The sequence below is a fragment of the Cardiocondyla obscurior genome, linkage group LG02 (assembly GCF_019399895.1).
Source record: "Cardiocondyla obscurior isolate alpha-2009 linkage group LG02, Cobs3.1, whole genome shotgun sequence".
Lineage (NCBI taxonomy): Eukaryota > Metazoa > Arthropoda > Insecta > Hymenoptera > Formicidae > Cardiocondyla > Cardiocondyla obscurior.
In genome coordinates, this window is record NC_091865.1 from 269,497 (window position 1) to 288,782 (window position 19,286).

At 35.9% G+C, this 19,286-nt stretch overlaps 1 protein-coding gene and 1 long non-coding RNA gene across 2 annotated transcripts in view; one reads left to right on the plus strand and one right to left on the minus strand.

Annotated features, from left to right (window-relative positions):
* Positions 1-11,237: 11,237 nt before the first annotated feature.
* LOC139109533 (uncharacterized) overlaps positions 11,238-19,286 on the minus strand; it is a 91,594-nt gene continuing 83,545 nt past the window's right edge. The window contains exons 3-5 of the mRNA XM_070668652.1: positions 18,979-19,035; positions 11,463-11,568; positions 11,238-11,358 (exon numbers count right to left, since the gene is read on the minus strand). Of these exons, the coding sequence (XP_070524753.1) occupies positions 11,238-11,358; positions 11,463-11,568; positions 18,979-19,035 (284 nt within the window). The remainder of the gene's footprint in view (positions 11,359-11,462; positions 11,569-18,978; positions 19,036-19,286) is intronic.
* LOC139110197 (uncharacterized) lies at positions 12,728-14,228 on the plus strand. Its single transcript, XR_011546957.1, has 2 exons — positions 12,728-13,868; positions 13,981-14,228. It is a non-coding gene; the product is annotated as an uncharacterized lncRNA (long non-coding RNA).

The following is a 19,286-nucleotide window of genomic DNA, read 5'->3' on the forward strand; positions in this document are numbered from 1 at the left end:
TCTCTTAAAAATTTATTCTATCATAACGTGTTAAAAAAATGGCTTTTACCAAAAATGCATGAAATATGTCTATTAATCTATCCGAATTATATCCGAGAAAGTAACTTAATTGATCTATCTATAAAGTCAAAACGAGATTGACGCGCATATCTAACGAATTTGAGTTGACGTTCCAACACGAATTTGATTTGTACGGAACATTAAGCCTTTTGCTTTGACATGATTTGCAGACGAGAGATAGCACATCAATCGATTCTCGCGACGTATGCCTATCGTAGTATTCTTCATGGAAAACGTTCCAATAATTCACCGGGGCAGATCGAGGTGTGCACGATACGTTTCGCGGGTTCTAGAAATGTGATGTGCGTAGCACATCGTCACTTTTTTCCCCCCTTTTTACGGTTCTAATTTCGCAGACGATATATGTCGCTATTGACGAGATACGACAGAAGGTGTCGTGGTACCGCCAAGCATGAACGTTGCGTGACACGAAAATGCTTATGTCATAAAGTCAAGACCGTAGTGGTAATCCGCACGATCGCTAAGTCATAAATATCAATCGGAGAAATGCACATAAATTGGACGTATTGATCAACGTGTCGATAAGAAAAGTTTTATCTAAAAGCACGAAAATAAAATTAGCCCGTTTCGGAAAACCTATATCGGATGAAACAGAGTTCCGAGAAAGATACATTAACGAATTAAAAAAAGAAAAAAAAAGTGACCGATTTAAAAAATTAAAATTTTATAAAAGATCTCGAAAAAATAAAAGTGCATATTTTAAATAAATCTACATAAATTAGCGAGTCTTTGATATTAATAGTTGCTAGTAGCGTTCGATAAAATAAGAAATATCTATCTAATTCACTTGCGAAGTACTAAAGTGACTAATGAATTGCGTGCGCGTTAATCAACAACATTTCCGCAAATGAGCATTAACAGACGACAGTCACAGATGTTAACACTATTCGAATATCGCGTGCAACAGTCATGCTCGTCGATCTAATACACGTACTCATCATTTAAAGTCATGTTCTCATGACAAATCGTATCTGCGTATTATCGAGAACGCGAAATTGAAATGTTTCTATAATTTACGTAATTCTATAACAAGTTATACATTAGTATATGTTGTATTAAAAAATTGTTACCCTCCCGCATTTTATGTTAAATTGTATTAAATATTTTGCTAAAAATGTACATATAAAATCCTATGTAAAACCCTATATAAATCTGAATAGTACAAAACGTACGAATTTTAGAAGATGTAGAAAGCAAACGTTCGAGGATTCAAGAATCGTGCGAGGATTCATGGATCTAAGGATTGAGAGAACATCCCTTGGATTTCAAGAAGCGTTTACGTCGTAAGAGCGCAAAGCATTTGCAAGAATCAAAGATATCAAAATCTAGCCAACAGTTGGATCGATGCCAGCTGATTCTACGATCAAAAACGTATATTTCGAAGACATCTCCTTTGTCCAGTTTTCGTATAATAAAATCGTAATTAAAATAGAATTTTCTCATAAGCAAAGCAAGTACGAAAACACGTTTTACGGAAACAGATCAAAGCAGATGAAGCTTGCCTTTAAAAATGTAAGTTCTTGATGCGAGATCGAGTATACAAAAGAGTGATAAATGTTTAATGTTGGAAGTCAAACTGGATCGCGAACATTTCTGATGGTATGGCAAAAAAGTTTTTCTTTCAAAGTTTAACGGTAAAAAGTTCTATCGTGTGTATACACAGGCACTGATTTTTCTGTTCTCAGATCGAAAGACAGTTTCCTAACTCTTTTCTACGGGGAGTAAAACGACGTGGTTTATGTTCCGTTGTTCATCTAAGATCTAGTAGAATGCACATTGACTGGTTGGACGTGACTCTTATCTATGTGTTCGCTTTACCTGTCAACCAGGATATAACCGGTGTCTTGGTACCACCACTAAACGTGACTCGCATTCGCGCCTCTACTTCTATCTCACACTTTCGCTTGTCGCGCGACATTATCCAATGTCGTAAAACTGAAAGTCCTCGCGGCTTCGAGATATTCCTCAAACGATTTTGCTACCGGTCTTTCCGAATAAACGAGAGGCGCGGAAAGCTATCGTAAAAAGCAGGCGACAAACTAGAATTTAAAACCTGGCTCTTTCTAATCTTTGTAATAAGTAAAAGTAATTTTTTTTAATTTTACTAGCCGGCTGTTTCTATTCTTTTTTTTACTGTTAATAATATACCAGTATTTTACACATTATAGAACTTCCTTCATTATTTATTTTTTAATTTTTTATTTAAATTTGAATTATTTATTTATAATAGCAAAATAATAATTTATTTAAAAATATCTTTTGCGGGAAAATAATTTGTATACGGTACTCGAAGAAACCATGCACGCGCTAAGCGCGCGCAATTTTTTGGGAAACCTCAATTATAAACTGAGAAAAAAAAATCCTGCGACTTACTGAGCATGAACTTCAGCGGAGTAGAATTGCCAGTAACTGTAACATAAAAAAGAAATCATTAATGTTGACATCAGTCAGTTAATTAATAAGATTAATAAAAAAAAAAGATTTTTTTTTTAATTTATACTTACTTAAGAGTTGCTCCGACGATGTATGATGCCCCCCGGGCCTGCTCCTCCACTCAGATGGGACGTGTCGAGTCATCCTTCCGCGCCGCGCACAAGTAACTCGCGAACACCCCGACCGAGATTTTATTCGCGACAATTAGTTAATATTCGCGCGCTATTTTTCGGCGATTCCTGAAAAAGAAAAACCTGAAAAAAATACAAGTTACTGACTTACCAATCTGCATACAGCGGAGTTGTAGATTTCTGGCGTTGGCTGTAACATAAAATAAAATATATTATTGTAGACATGTAAATTGGTTCATCAAATTAATTAAAAAAAAAAAGTAAAAGTTTTTTTTTAATTTAATTCAAAAAATTGATATTTACCTATAAGTTGCTCCGCCGATGCATGATGCCTCCTGGTGGGCCTGCTCCTCCTCTCAGATGGGACGTGACGAGCCATCCTTCCGCGCACAAGTAACTCGCGAATGTACTCCCGTAAAATAATTAACGTAAAAAAAGCGACCGAAAACTAGCGGCACTCCCGATACGACCGACAAACCGGCTGCGGTTTGTTTAATTTACTGATATCGGCGATAACGGTACTATAATTTCTGTAACAGAAAAAAGACACAAAATAAAAATTAGTAAAATGTTGTAAATAAAGTCAGTCCAAAAAAAAATTTTTTTAAGTAAAGCCGAAGTGATCTTTACCTTCGAGATGTTGCGTCGATGCCCGATGCCTTTCCGAGGCCTCCTCCTCCTCTCAGGATGTCGGGAATGAAAGGCACACCAAGATCCTGTAACACAAAAATTAATATTAAATTGTAGGAGCGTTCACTTTAATATTTATTGAAAGATTATTAATATTAGAGAAATAAAAAAAATAATTCTTACCGTGGAGCTGCTCCATCGAAGCACGGTGCCTTTCCGAAGCCTCTTCCTCCTCTCAGAATATTTAGAATAGAATACGGTACTTCGGCTTCTCCTCATCTGAAACAGAAACGAGAACAATGATTATTATATGACGATATTTTTCGGTGTATTTTAACTACGTGTTCGATCGGCAGCCAGCACGCTCAAAGTTATTACCTGAACACCACGCAATGTTTTGTGTCGTGACCGCTGCTCGAGCTCACCTACTTAACCCCGGTACGCGTTGCACGACGGAATTTACACCGAATATTCTATCACCTATTACTCGGAATGCACTACGGATATTTAACTGTTAATACATTAATATGTTTAATACGTCGCTCTGTGCTTGTCGATCAAGTCGCGCTTCGACCGAGCCAAGAACACCGCTCCGGTGAAATGCGTATGATACGTAAAAGGAGATCGAACTTACTTTAGAGAGACGAGAGCTGTTCGCCCGTATTCTCCGTGTTGAGAGAAGAGTGGAAGATGTGATTCTTGCCGGGATACGTCTCCATACATGTAATAATTATCACACTTCCGGTGCGACCGCGTGCTCTTTTAATGCGTGCTATACGGTCTACCTGTGCCGAATGAGTGGGGTGGGGGAAGTCACGTAGCTCGCGCTCACCGCTAGCCGCCTACCGCTCGCACCCCCGCCACCCTCTCCTACCTGCCCCGCGCCCCGCGCCCCGTGCTCCCTTTGTACGTCTCACTCTTACGCAATTTAACGCTTAGCAATGTTGGAAAATTGATGGAACTTATTATATAATTTATAAAAAAATTAATTGCTTTACTCGGTGTCTTTCAGGCAAAATTTTTATAATTTTTTTTTAAACAAATACGAGAAATACTTCCACAAAATAAATATTAAAATTGAGGGCGCATTTGTTTAATTATTTTAATTGCCGCAACATGGTCAGATCGTCACGAGAGAATTGCTATATGAATTTAAAGTATTTAAGAAAATCATTAATTAAATTCTCATGTATATTTTATAACACAATATGTTAATTCTTAATTTTTAATGCATATATAAATTTTTTGTAAAAGTTTACGTAAAAGAATTTAATACAGCTATGAATAAAATATCCTTTGCCGGTATTAAAAAAAAAAAGTTATTAAAATACTAAAATAAAAATAAAATAAAATATTTAATAAAAGAATATTTAAGATATTAATATCGAATTTTCAAATAAAGTAATTTTGAAGTATCGTTGAAATATTGCGACATTTTCCGACAGTTTGTTCGTTTAATAAATAAGCTAAAGATCATTGAAAATTATTTGGTTAAAGCTTGGCTAGAAAATTTCGGCCGCGAAACTCGGTAACGCGGTAGTGACACTGGTCATATGGAGCACAATGTCTGAAAGTGCCCTCAACATCCGGCATCTATTTTGAATTTATGGCTACGTAGGGTAGCGACGCCGGAAACAATATCGACTTTTCCGTCGGTGGAAATTTAAGGGCTCTCTCGTACTATGTCCCAGGCAGCGAACTTTCACCGATGCGTCCCACCGAATCGCGAATGTACTCTCGGCTCGCTATTTAGGACACCGAGTAACGGCAGAAAGTTTTCTCTCGGAAACGAAAAGTGCGACCCAATGCGCGGTAATAAATGCGACAGAAGTCCACAGGGTAGGCGCGCATTTAACGTTTTCCAACTGGGTCGCTTGCGCGAGTTTTCAAGCTTCGAGTTTGCGAGCACGACGCAAACTCGATACGTGAGTGCGCGTACTGTATCGAATCGATACAGGAGTCGCATATCCTCGCAATAAGAAGTCACGAAGTTTTAATATTACGGTTATGGGCTATCAGGCACTTAGCATATTAAAACTGCTGCGGCGAGATGCTTCTCACGGTCTGCGAACCGAACCGATCGTTGAGGGCTCCCAATGTCTGACCGAGACCATTCGCGGTTGTTCTCGATAAATTCTTAAACGTACCAGAAGCAAATTCGTGCTTGTATTAAAAGCGACGGTTAATGATAATTGCCTCGCCGCTATCGACTTATTCATCAGCCAGTAAACTTCGGTTCTCGATTTAGTGACGCGCGTAATTAATCCAGCGTACTCGGCGTTTTCTTCTGAAAGTCTTAATGAAGCAAGTTTAGCATGCGGCGATAAGTCGTCTGCTGTTAAACAAAAAAAAAAATAAAAAAAACAAAAAAAAAATAGCGCCAAAGTTCTAATTAGGTACATACTTTGTTATTTATGAAAAGCAGTAGTATACGAAGTTAATAATCGATTCTATTGATATCAGAGGCGGTTTATTGCTAGAATAATAATTTAATCAGTACGAATATTTTATATTACCAAGGGAACTTTATCGCATAATTATTCAAAATGTATGTAAAATATATAAGCTGTTATTTATTGAATATAAATATATTTTTACTAAAATATTAAATTATGGTGACTAAATTTCCGATGCAATATTAAATTGTATATATTAAATATGTATAAACGTATAATAATGATTAATCGTATAATACAAAAATCTTATTATTAAAATGCAATTAAGAATTTTGTGACGTGTTTAATAGATATATGTAGAATTATGATGACGTTAGACGTAAAGATGTTAGGAAATTCGAAATATCAGTTTTTAATAAAATTGTTGAGTTGAAACGAAAATAGGTACGCAGGAATAATTAAAATATTTGGAAATTTGAAGGGATGGGCAAACGTGAAACCTCATACATACGTATATATTTAGAACAAAAGAGATTAAAGTTTAATAAACCCTATCTATCGAATTAAATAATTAAATTTAATGCAGACATCCTCGAGCGTTTGAATGTCCGTTACGACGTTTTCTCCTTTCAAAGGCATTCTTCCGATATTGGATGGAGCACCGCGAGCGATTTTTATTTTCGGGACTGTCATCCACGCGCGAACAATAGCACTTCCTCCCCTGTCTTTGCCCCTCAGTTTCCAGATGAGCGATTCGCGCCAGGATTTATTTCTTCCCCCGCGCGTTGAGAGTAAAAAAAAAAAGAACGGACGTATAGATACCCGCCACTGCACGGAAACCGCAAGGTTATACTCTTTTCTATTCTGAGTCCTATCCATCTTTTGTCCAGATATGAACTTTGAAAAGATAATCGCTATATGCAATTCAATTCTTTAGGTAGACAAAAAATTTTTCCCTAATTAATTAGATATGCTAAATGTAATAACTGTAAATATTAATAATACAGTTAATAAAATATATAATTATATCTCACGTGTACAGGAAACATTTTTAATGTAATGAGAAAATAATTAAAATAAAGAAAAATATATAAAATTTACATCTTTTAAGAATATAATCTAATTTAATTTTTCTATCCTTGTTTAAACTTTATAACTATCCAAGAGCATATTCCGGATTAAGTAGGTAGCGTGTATACTACTGGGACTCAACGAAGATTGTAGAAATCCTTGGTAACTTTGGACAGCGTACTATTAAGAGGTAGGTGCAGCTAGATTATCAAGGCGTCCATACGATGGTACAGTTAAACCTTCTTGCTACGGGATTCCAGCTGCATAGCCTTCCGGTAAAATTATCCTATCGTACTCTATGTCTAGCGAAGGTTTTCGAGATTTCGCTCAACCTAATCTTCATTGAAAATTGTTTCTGCAAATTTCCAAGACCGTCGGAATAACGGCCGGCGAATGGAAATAGCAAATTTTCATTATTTATTCAAGGATTGGTCATTTAATTCAGCTATCTGCCACTTATCGACACTTCAAATAACGTTATTTAAATTGATCTAGGTATTAGAGAATTCGTAAAATCGGAATAGTATGAAAATGTTGAAAATTATTAATGGAAAGACGAGAAAAATAGTTTCCACTAAAAGTAATACACGACAGAAATAGTCGTACAAAAAATACTTTTTTTTTTTATATTGCATACATTTGTTTAATCGTGAAATTGTATTTAGTATGATAAATAATAAATTTCTTTTTTTTTTAATATATTGTGAGAAATATTATGCATGAAATAAATTGCCTATATATCCTGTTGGCGGAACTTTGGAAAACCCGGCTCGCGGCCTGAGAAACTGCCATCCTTAGCTTGCTTAAACACCGTGCAAATAGTAAACAATTAGCCATGCGCTCAAACTTCGTAGGCGGATTTAGGGTAAGTATGCTCGATGGATCTATTTGCGTGAGAGTTAGCGTACGGCAAATCTGTGCTGAGCTGTGTCTTCGCATACCGATACGGTCCCTACGTGATGATTAATACTTATCAGTTACACAAGCCCGAAAATGCGCACGAAAATGGAACACGCATTACCTGTAGAGGTTTCCGAGCGTCTTTGAGTACACATTATCTCTACGTGATAATATCCCGTGTATATGGCTACGCGATGAGATCTGCAGCAATCAGACACAACCGTTTGTACCGTAATAATTTGGCGCAAGGAAAGGAAGGCGAGAGTGTCGTCTCATTTCGCAGAGACTGACACTCGGAAAATACGGTCGCTAAATTACACGCTTGTTGATATGTTGGGCGGTATCGCGGACGTAATTCGTCACCATTTTGTACTAAATGTCCCCCTGCGCGATGTACTCGAACAAAGTTATATTTACGCGTAGAGTGTATTCCGTGTATAATATTAATATTTAATATTGTCAAATATTATTTCTACCAAATTGCATTTGACTAACATTAAATATTCCCTGAATATGCTTTTTTTAACATTAGTCTTAGATAGCTGTCAAATTGAATATACATAAGATGTATCCGTAGGTACACGATATTCTAACGCTAAAAGGAAAATATGTATAATAGGAGAAATTATTTATATATTATAGATCACATTATCAAATATAAATTATTCAAACTTTTCGATATTCAAATTATACGTAACATAATTTACTTAAATAGGTTTGCATTACTTGTTCCTACATATAGTTCTTTAACCATAATAATTTTAACTTTAAAATTGGTTCTATTTCTAATCGTACAAAGATATAAGCTTCTAAAATATGTAACGCGAAGCGTTCTGCAGTTTCCTGATTTCGTGACAAGTTTATACGAAAATTCTACCGTCTTAATAATCTTGCCTGTTATTTTAATGCATTCAATGATTTACAAGGGATGTTATACGTAGAAACGATATCGCCTGATTATGCATAATTAATATCGCACGTGACGGTGTCACATGTGCGAATGGTACATCTTATGTATATTTATCTTGACAGAGAGCTACGAATGCGAAATCATATTATTGTATTAAGCGATTAGTGGTGTGCCGCATGTAACGCAAATACATTCTGTCTCACGATTATGCGCGTCCACCGTGCATTCCGAGTACCGAGGGTTGTGATTTATGCCGTATGCAGATGCGGCCAAAGTCACTCCTCTTGGATGCCATTGACCAATGGAACAGTGAAGTGATAACAAAGGTAACTTAATCAAAATGCATTCGCAGTCGCAACAAATTACTCGAATTACTCGAGTGGCGCGAGAGTTCACACGCCGCACGGATCAGTATTACGAAACGTGTACTTATGTAGATCGCATCAGCTTATTGGTATCTTTTTTTTTTTTTTACCCTATCTATGAGCGCAATTTTCTCCGATACCAATCTCGTCCGACGTCATTATTATGTTACTACGTCACTTGTAATTCTGATTTTCTTCGTGATTTTGAACGCTGCAAATTTCCATATTCAATATTCAGTCCTGCATAAAATAACTAACATGCAGGGCAGAAACGAGAGTTCAATAAAAAGAGCAAAGCAAAAAAAAAAATTATCCTAGATCGTATTTTCATGCAAATTACCATTTTAAGCAAGAGTTAATCTTACTTGTGTTTGATATAACGACAAGCAATTAACATCGAGTCAGAAGTAAGAACCAGCTATGCGGAATAACTCAACGATCCCTTATACTTTCCCTTCAAACGATTCACCCACGTTTCAACCTTTTGCGAACGCGATCCTTCAAGTAACGGAGACAGTTTATCACTTCGAAAGTGTTGGAAATAATGCCGCAATCTGCTGAGCGCAGAAATAAACGCAGCGAGTTTGCTCACGGCTGGTCATTCTGATGAACGGTTAAATTGAAAATTAGTCCCACCTAGCTGTTTTCCACGGAGGATTCCGCGCGTTTCTCTCCCCGGACAGTTCTCTACCGTACAATTCAATTTTCCGGGAACATGCCGGAATCTGGGTTGCGCCACAATAGCAGCTTCAATTTTCATTATAATCAGTTTGAACTCAGTTAGGATTCCATCGGATAAAAGCCTGGCTCGTGTTTACGAAAAACAAGTGATACATTTTCAATACACCAAGAGACAAACAAAATTCTGTCGCGCTATATCGTTCTAACGTATGTACACCGAAAGGCGGATACGGCTGTGACGACGGAAAATTAATAAATATTCAAAAAACAAGAGTAATTTTTGGTGTACAATTTTTATATTGTTCACTCTTGTTATATATTAATAGAAAAAAAAATAAGAACGTTAGATATGCACGATAAATATAATATTAATAATTATTTAAGTTACATTATATTGAAATAAAATATAGTTTTAATATAAATATACAGAATTTCTTAAAAAAAAAAAAATTAATGTATCTTACAAAATTTCACGTAAGTTTTCAAAAGTTTTAAATAGATTTTTATTAAATATTTTATGCAAGCTGCTAAAAATTATCGTTATTTATGTTCTGTTCTTATTAATTTATATTCTTCTCAACATAGAACGTACATTGTACGTGTCTAATCTTACTCACTGAGTTTTCAATTAGCATGTAACTATTGCTGTCCAAAATTTCTAAATAGTTTCAAATAATTAATCGCTATACGTGTATATATATCGTAGTTAATTCCGAGTAAAGAACAGGTTGCAAATATAAATTACTTGAATGCTTTATAAAGTTTATATAATGTACACTGTTATATAGCTAAAGATAATCAGTTAGCTAAAAATGCAAATAGAAGCACAAAATATATTTTTTTAATATATTAAGTTTAGAATATCTACTGCACCACTATTATAGCATTACAAATTTATTGATATCGCTATTTTAATAAAAGTGTAGAAAAATTTAATTAAGCGATACAGTACTACAATAATAGCTTTTCCTGACATTTTTTAATTTTAATTCCAATTATTATAGATAGAATAATTATTATAAAATTTTTTTTTTATTTTTATAATTATTTTTCGATGCATTAATCATTATTGAATTGTATTTATTACACAACAGTATATACTTATACAGATATTCAAAAGCTGTAAACGTTTTAATTTAAATCTTTATGATAATTACATCTAGTGTATAAAATTTTAACTTTAATTTTATTCCTGAAAATGCCATCGTAATTTTTAGATGCATATATGGGTCCACCTTATTACTTGGTGAGCAAGTTTCTGCTTAATTATTCTAGTCACACGCGTATCATTATCGCGAAAGAGCCCCATCAGAACTTTGAAAATCTACCGAGAGTCTGCTGACTATAACCAAGATCGCCCTACTTTAAACCTCAACTTGCAAAAGCCGTCTACTCTCAATAATCTTCAATATCACTATAGATCAGTTGATTTTTTTGGACATCTGAAGATAGAATCTGTACAAATCGTTCTTTATTTTTGAATATTAGATTCACTAAATAAAAAAAAATTTTGTTTGCAGCAAGATAATATCTCTTTTTTTTAAATGTAGTTAAAATATTCAACATAATACATTCATGTACGTATGTATGTGGTTCTTTGTGTGTGGATTAGGATGCTTTCTTCTTTAATTAGAAGAAACTATGTGCGCGTTACGCGCGCGTTATTCATTATAAGACCCCAATTACAAACAATAAAAAAAAAATTATGCAACTTACTGATCTGCATGAGCTCCAGCGGAGTTATAGAAATCTGCCGGTGACTGTAACATAAAATAAAACGTATTAATGTAGACATGTATTTAAATTAATGTAAAAATAAAGCTTTATTTTAATAAAGATTTTATAAAAAAGAATTAATTCTCACCTAAAAGTTGCTCCGCCGATGCATGATGTCCTTTCTGGGCCTCTTCCTCTTCTCAGGATGTCTGCGGAATGTCGGGTCGGTCCTTCCTTCAATGCTAGAGTATTATCTGAAACAAAAAAATTACGATTAATATTCTGTTCCGTTCGATGTCTTATTGAGCAATCGATTTCTTAAATCAAAATTAAAAATTTAACGAGAAAGGCGGTAACGCGTTCTGAAGCGCGGTAGAAATACAACGCGGGATAGTGAATATCCGCGGGATAATGAAATTATAATTAATATTCTGTTCTATTCGATAATTATTGAGCTATTGATTTCTCGAGTCGAAATTTAAAATTTAACGAAAAAGGTGGTTGCGTGTTTTGAATAACGGTAAAGATAAAAAGCGGGATAGTGAATACCCCCCGGTGGGGGTAACACAAGGGGGGAAAGAATATCCCGCGCGATAGTAGGGAAAACATTGAAGGGGTTGGGGGAAGTTTTCGCGGTCATTCTACCGACGACTTTTGACCGCGCAACAAGGTGACGTGGACCTCGCTTGAAGTGACAGTTAGATTTTTGTGTCGGGATCCAAGGTTAATAGGAAGTGTCGTAGATTATCCCGCGAGTGTCTACCGCGGTAGGAATATTTTATATCGCGGCCCGTTTTATATCGATGCTTCGTGCAAGTTTTGTATAGTTCGTTACACCGACCGAAGGATTAAAGTGACAGTTAGACCGCGTTTACGTCTCAGGGTCGTGTTTAAAGATTTAACGGAAGTGTCGTGAATATCCCGCGAGTGATCTAGTGCGCGGAGAACGTTATTTTATCATAAAACAAGAATGCTTTTTCGTGATCGGAATATTGTTTCGCGCTTTCGGGATATAATAATTCGCGTTTCAATTAATTTTTTAATTAATCGTCGTACAGCCAGAGTACGCGTTATCTCTCTCGGAGTGTCGATTTTCTGTCTGGTAAGACGTGCTAATAGTGTATAGTGACCGGCAATGATGACCTGACTCATTGTGGTGACAGCGGCTTACGCGCGTGAGTTAGGGTGGAGTGCGTTAGGCCTTACCGCGGATCGTGTACGTGAATCTTGGAGTATCGAGAGAAGCGAGAGAACGAGGGAAAAGTTGGAGGAAGGCATCTTCATGTTCTGTTCTGTTCGCGACCGTGCGTGTGAGAGAGAACGCATGAGTGATCGCTAAGAAATCATTATAGGCGCCTCTAATGATTTCTTAGCGATAACTCGTGCGTTCTCTCTCACATGCACGGTCGCGAACAGAACAGAGCATGAAGATGCCTTCCTTCAACTTTTCCCTCGTTTTCTCGTTTCTTTCGGTACTTCAGGACTCACGTACGCGATCCGCGGTAAGGCCTGACGCACTTTACCCTAGCTTACGCGCGTTAGTCGCCGTTGCCGCAATGAGTCATGCCGTTATTAAAGGTCACTACTATTACATGCAATTCGGGAAACGGTATCTTCTGCTTGAGAGATTCGCGTTACGTCGGATTGTGCGATGCGTATTTTAGTATTTTTTAATTTCTATTTGAACAATTTTTCCTTGTTTTATGATAAGTTACGCTCTAAGTGACAATGTAATAAAGTGCGCGGTTAATATGAGTCATAGTGTTATGAAGTGCGCGGTGAATATGAGTCATAGTGTAATAAAGTGCGCGGTGAATATTATGTGAGTGAGTGTGAGTGTGAGTGTGAGTGTACAGTTTTGCGTTTTTGTATATTATACGGGGTGCCGCGTTTAAGTTATTACAAAACAAGGTCGCTTTTCTCGTAATCGGAATATTGTTTCGCGCTTTCGGGATATAGTAATTCGCGTTTTTAATTTATTTTTTAAGGGATCGTCGTACAGCCCGGAGTATTCGTCGGTCCCTCGCGGAGTGTCGTTTTCTGTTTCGTTAGACGTGACTGATAGTGCGTGCGCTACTGCACGCAATTCGGGAAATTGGCATCTGCTGCTTGAGAGATTCGCGTTACGTCGGATTGTGCGACGCGTATTTTAGTAGTTTTAAAGTCCTATTCGAACAATTTTTTCTTGTTTTATAATAATTTAAACTAGGTATAAGTGATAGTGTAATAAAGTGCGCGGTGAATATGAGTCATAGTGTTATGAAGTGCGCGGTGAATATTATGTGAGTGAGTGTGAGTGAGTGTAAGTGTACAGTTTCGCGTTTTTGTTTATAATACGGGGTGCCGTGTTTTAATAATAATTTAAACTGTGAGTGATAATGTAAACTAACGAGTGATAATTTAAATTATGAGTGATAGCGTTAGGGGTTAATGACAGTATTTCGCGAGAGTTTCCAGTGCGCGAAAAGATGACTCGACGACGACGACGACCTCCCATCTGAGAGGAGGAGGAGCAGGCCCGGGGGGCATCCTGCATCGGCGGAGCAACTTTAAGGTAAGCATTAATTATTAAATCAAAATCTTTATTAAAAAGAAACCTTTACTTTTTTTATATGAGTCTTATTAACTAACATGTCTACATTAATATTTTATTTTTTATGTTACAGTCACCGACAACAACTCCGCTGAAGCTCATGCGGATTGATAAGTTGCATGTTTTTTTTTTTTTTTTTTTTTTTTTTTTTTTTACAAATTCCTTTAACTGTCTTTATTTTAATTGTTATATTATATATGTTTTATGTATACTTATATATTTTTATGTACATATGCTTTAATATATATTTTACTTTCAGAGAAATAATACTTTTTTTTTTTTTACAAATTTCTTATTTAAATGTCTTTATTTTAATTGTTATATTATATATGTTTTATGTCTACTTATATATTTTTATATACATATGCTTTAATATATATTACTTTCAGAGAAATAATGCTTTTTTAACAAATTCTCTATTTAATTGTCTTTATTTCTTTTTGTTTTAATTGTTATATTACATATGTTTTATGTGTACTTATATATTTTTATATGCATATGCTTTAATATATATTACTTTCAGAGAAATAATGCTTTTTTAACAAATTCTCTATTTAATTGTCTTTATTTCTTTTTGTTTTAATTGTTATATTACATATGTTTTATGTATACTTATATATTTTTATATGCATATACTTTAATATATATTACTTTTCGAGAAATGATGCTTTTTTTTCACAAATTTTTTATTTAATGAATTAAATAAGACAGCTGTCTTATTTCCTTGAATTAAAATACAGGCGCGCGCCTGTATACATGTATTACATATATTTATTTGTACTAATATTATATTGCTTTCAGAGAAATGATGTGTAGAATGCATCAAACATTTTTAACCACACCGGTCGTACTTACAGAAAATATTAAAAATATGTACAACCGACAGTCCGCAGTCTGTTTAAGTGGGACGGAAAATTTTTGTTGCATTTTACATTAAAAGTTTTTTTCTTTAATTATATTACATTATTTATATTTTAATATCTTACATTGTGTTATATTATTTTTTTATTTCTTTTTTTTATTTTTTTTTTAATCCTCAAAGTTTTTTTTTTTCTCATGCTGAGCTTAGGGATAAAATAGGGATTTAGTCTGAAAAAAATCACGACTACATTTTCTCGGATTATCATATCACGGTGAAGCCTGACGTTCACGATTCGCGGTATTACGCTGCGACGTCCGTCTTTGCGTCGTGGATTTGGAGGCGTGCATTTTATCGCAAGTTCCTCGTTCTTCAGGATTCAACTCGCGCGATGTAAAGCGTGTGCGCGCTGCGTTACGAAAGAGTTAGCGCGCCGCAAAGGGTATCGCGGTACCGGTATCTCGCAGTAATATTTGATATACGAGACTGGGGCTATACGATTGCCATATTTCTGCCGACTTTGCGAACCGTTTTAGTTTTTCGTACCATTTGGAAAGCTTCCAGTGCCTCACCGTTGGCTCTGCAAGCGCCGCCGTCGCTGCCGCGGTTAAAATATACTTGCTTCAACATGTGCGGAAAACGTACGAGCGGGTCATACGTTATTTGCGCGACCGAGTAAAGGTAGACTCTTACGCCTCCGCACATACGCCAGTCTGCGCGTGCATTTGTCCACGTAAGAGTCCTGCGTATCTGAACGAATGCCAAAAATTCCCAATCCCTACAAATCTATTTCTCTGCCTAAACAAGTTCAGTTTCTGTCCTACCGCTAAAGAGACTCGCGTATCGTTATTTTATTCTGCGGCATAAAATTCATTTATCGTCGTATCTTAAAGTTCCATCTGCTATAAAATTAGGCTAACGATTAGAGTCTTGTATCGTTCGCGCAACGTAATTAAATGTGTGCTTTTAATTCAAAAATTTCACGCGATATCGATATTTTTCAATGTTGTAATTTAAAATTATCTTTCCTAGAATATGGATCATGCGTTGTCTCGTACGCGCGTGCCTTTATCACTGTCTGATAGCATCGTTGATTTTCCTCGCGCAGTTATTGCCGAGTTTCCTACGGTTTTCTCGTGTTTCGTGGCAGTTACCGGTGGCTCGCTTCCGCAACAGGCATGCCTGAGGTAATCGTCCCGCGTGGCTCGTTTTTCTCGACTTCAAGCCATCGATCGTAGCAGTCTCTCCTACCAGCGATCGTGAATAGACGATGAGGAGAGGCACGACACATTCAAGTTGCGAGTATCATTAAAGATGAATCAAAAATAACGTCTAACGTACTCCTGAGATACCGGAGGATCAATACGAAGTAACGTTATTATGCGGCATTACGCAAATATTGCACGAACGTTGCTTTTACGCGATGACACGAAAAATACGCTATCACGTATATGCAATTAATTCCGTTTATCGCGTGAAATGTTAAAATATTTTATAAAAATACAGGAGAAAGAAAAAGTATTTCCCTTTTCCTTTGAGTCAATGTTTCTTTTTTTTTTTCGTTCTCAGGTAATCAGCTTAATAAAGCATTATACTAATCATTGTTGCCTGTTCAAAAGTCTTTGTAAAAAAAAAAAAAAAAAAAAAAAAAGAGGGTTTCAAAGATTATTAATTCAACGACATTAAAGTCGAAAGAAAAAATTAACAGACTTCTTATTTCTATCGTAAATAGAAGACAACTACGGAATAAATTTAATATTACGTTGACGAGCGTATTTTCGTGCCGTTTGTGAATTAGTGAATCGTGCATGAGAACTGAGGCTCATGTTTTCCTTAGCTCATTGGTTACAAAGCTGATGAAAGGACCGTCCGCCGCAGGCGTTGACTTCTCGAGTCACTTTGATTTAGACAATCTTGTTTCGTTGGCAAGCTCACTCAGAAATTTAAAATAGCAGATATGAATAAGGGAAAGAGGGAGAGAGAAGTTTCCGCGTGTTGGTGAAATCGGGCGGCGGCAAAAAAGAAAAGTTAAAGTAGGAAGCCACCGCAGCAAACACTTGCAGTTCCAAGTCTGAAGTATGTACTTGCCGAATACAACCCGCCTACTATCTCGAGCGCAAGGCATTCGTAATTTGTATCGTAAACTCACTCAGCCGAGTAGTGTAAAATATTTTGCGTCAGCCGGCATTACGAATCGGCGAACTTTCCATCAATATTGCTTCCAGATAACTTGATTCACTTGCGGAAAGTACAAAAAATTACATTGCATTACAGCCAATTTTTTTTTATATTTTTCTCTCTCTCTCTCTTTCTCTCGCTCGGGTTTTTATTCTCTCGTCTCGTACTTCAGAAGACAAAGTATTTATAAAATATTTATAAAGATTGCTCATCTATATCATCATAAATTCATTTCATAAAACGTTATTTTAAACTGAAATAAATAACTGTCGATGAAAATAATGAATAATTAATTTTCTTTGAACCTGCCAATAGCGAACAATTGCAGAAATATCAAGAATCTAAAATTAGCAATAAAAATCAGATATTTCAAGTTGATTGAGAAGCGCAAAGCCTTTTTATAAAATTTATTTAAAGCGCAGTTAACTTTAATTTGTATATTTTTAAATTTTTTGTTTTCTATTATATAAAATACATAGTAAATATATTCTTCTAGCCATATATCTTTATTGAAAATAATGAGCGTTTGCTACTGCTTTTCAAAAAAGTCTCGCAAAATGAGTTCGCTGGTCACGATTAGAATTGCATCGTGCCCGCGGTTATACCGTTTTCTGGCACAATGCATGGCCTTGTTGCGACAGTGCGCCAGTATTTCGAAATAGAAATTTCTCACAAATCGACTGGATATGGTACCGACATTGGACTCAGGTGGGTGCGCGCTACATCGATTATCGAGGCGGTACACGTTACCTCTCTGTACTATGGGCGCTTAAAGTCGCTTTGCTACCGTTAGTGGGGTGACAGGGGGAAGAAAATCGCCTCTATCCTTAAACTCCTTAGAGACGATCGCCCGCATCTACAGGGTGCATCCCCTCGCGGCACGTTGCTTCGTAACCTTCGCAGCCCTCCCTCAACCCTACGTCGGTATCGCAATCCTGTTTAGCCTCTGCCTCCAAGAACGCGAATTGTCTATTGGAATTTGATAATAGTTCGTCGCCACGATGTAAAATTCATGAAGCGATCCTGGAATTGTAACAATCGAGTATCGCCGCGGGTAACGCGCGCGAAGTTAGGATTTGTATCGGATTCCAGAGCGGGCACATGACATTCTCATCTAGCCAGGGGCAGAGCAAGTGGGAAACCAGATCCGATGTACCTGGCATTAACCGATTTTCTTTGGCCTGTTTTTTTTTTTTTTTTTGCCTGCGAGGAATACATGTCGTGTTACACGAAGCATCAATGCGTGTAAAGCGCGTCGGATTTCGATATATTCCACTCGAACGCCGTGGAACGGCGAAACGAATGTATCTCTTGGAATTTTCAGCGCGCACGGCAACTCCTCAGGGTGCATTTTCGTTGAAAGAGAAATACTGGTCATGAAGTCAATGAATTCATAGATTCGAGAAAATTAAAAAAAAAGAACAGGTTTGCGCATGTTGTATTGGCAGATTGCATCTAACAACAAAATACGTTTTCGGTACAATACAGATAAAATGAACATTCAATATTATTAAATAGCATACAAGCCAATTTAAAATATTTTTTACATATATTTTTTATATTGTTTAAATTAAAACAACTTAATGTCAAAAAAATAATTAAAACATACATTTTAAACATTTATTATTTATATAAATTATAAATTGTACGTTAATAAAAAGTATAAATCATTATGTTCAAATTAAAAAATATTACTGATTGATCATTTATCTATTAATTGACAACGATCAGGTTATTGGATCTACTAAATCTTAATCGACGTTGTTACGTATTTGAAAGCTGTCAACACCGGAATGCGTTATCCATCATGTTACGTCGATAGAATGACCGTTTCGATGAAATTCATCTCACTCTGCACTGTTATATCAATACTTTAAAAAATTATGGATGAAACAAATTGATATAATGACCGCACAGCTTAATCTAAAACTGCTTTATTTCCTTTACTAAATTTATTATACTAAAACGCTACGCGCGCGCTATTTTTTAAGGGGCCCTTAATTACAAACTACGTAAAAAAATGATGCAACTTACCAATTTGCACGAGCTTCAACGAAGTTATAGAGTCCTGCCGGTGACGACACTTTCGATCTGTAACAAAAAAAATATATATAATTTAATAAATGTAAAATTAACAATATTTTTTATTAAACAGATCAATTGTAATATAATTATCAAAAATAAATACTTTTCAAGAAAGAAACAATCGATTATACGATAAAAGCAAAGTGTGAAATCGTTACAAACGCCCAGTAATAACTTCGCGCTTATAGAACCTCGTGGCACGGTTAACTTTTTAATTCACGACGAAAGTATCCGCTTTGCTTTCGATCGACCCTTTG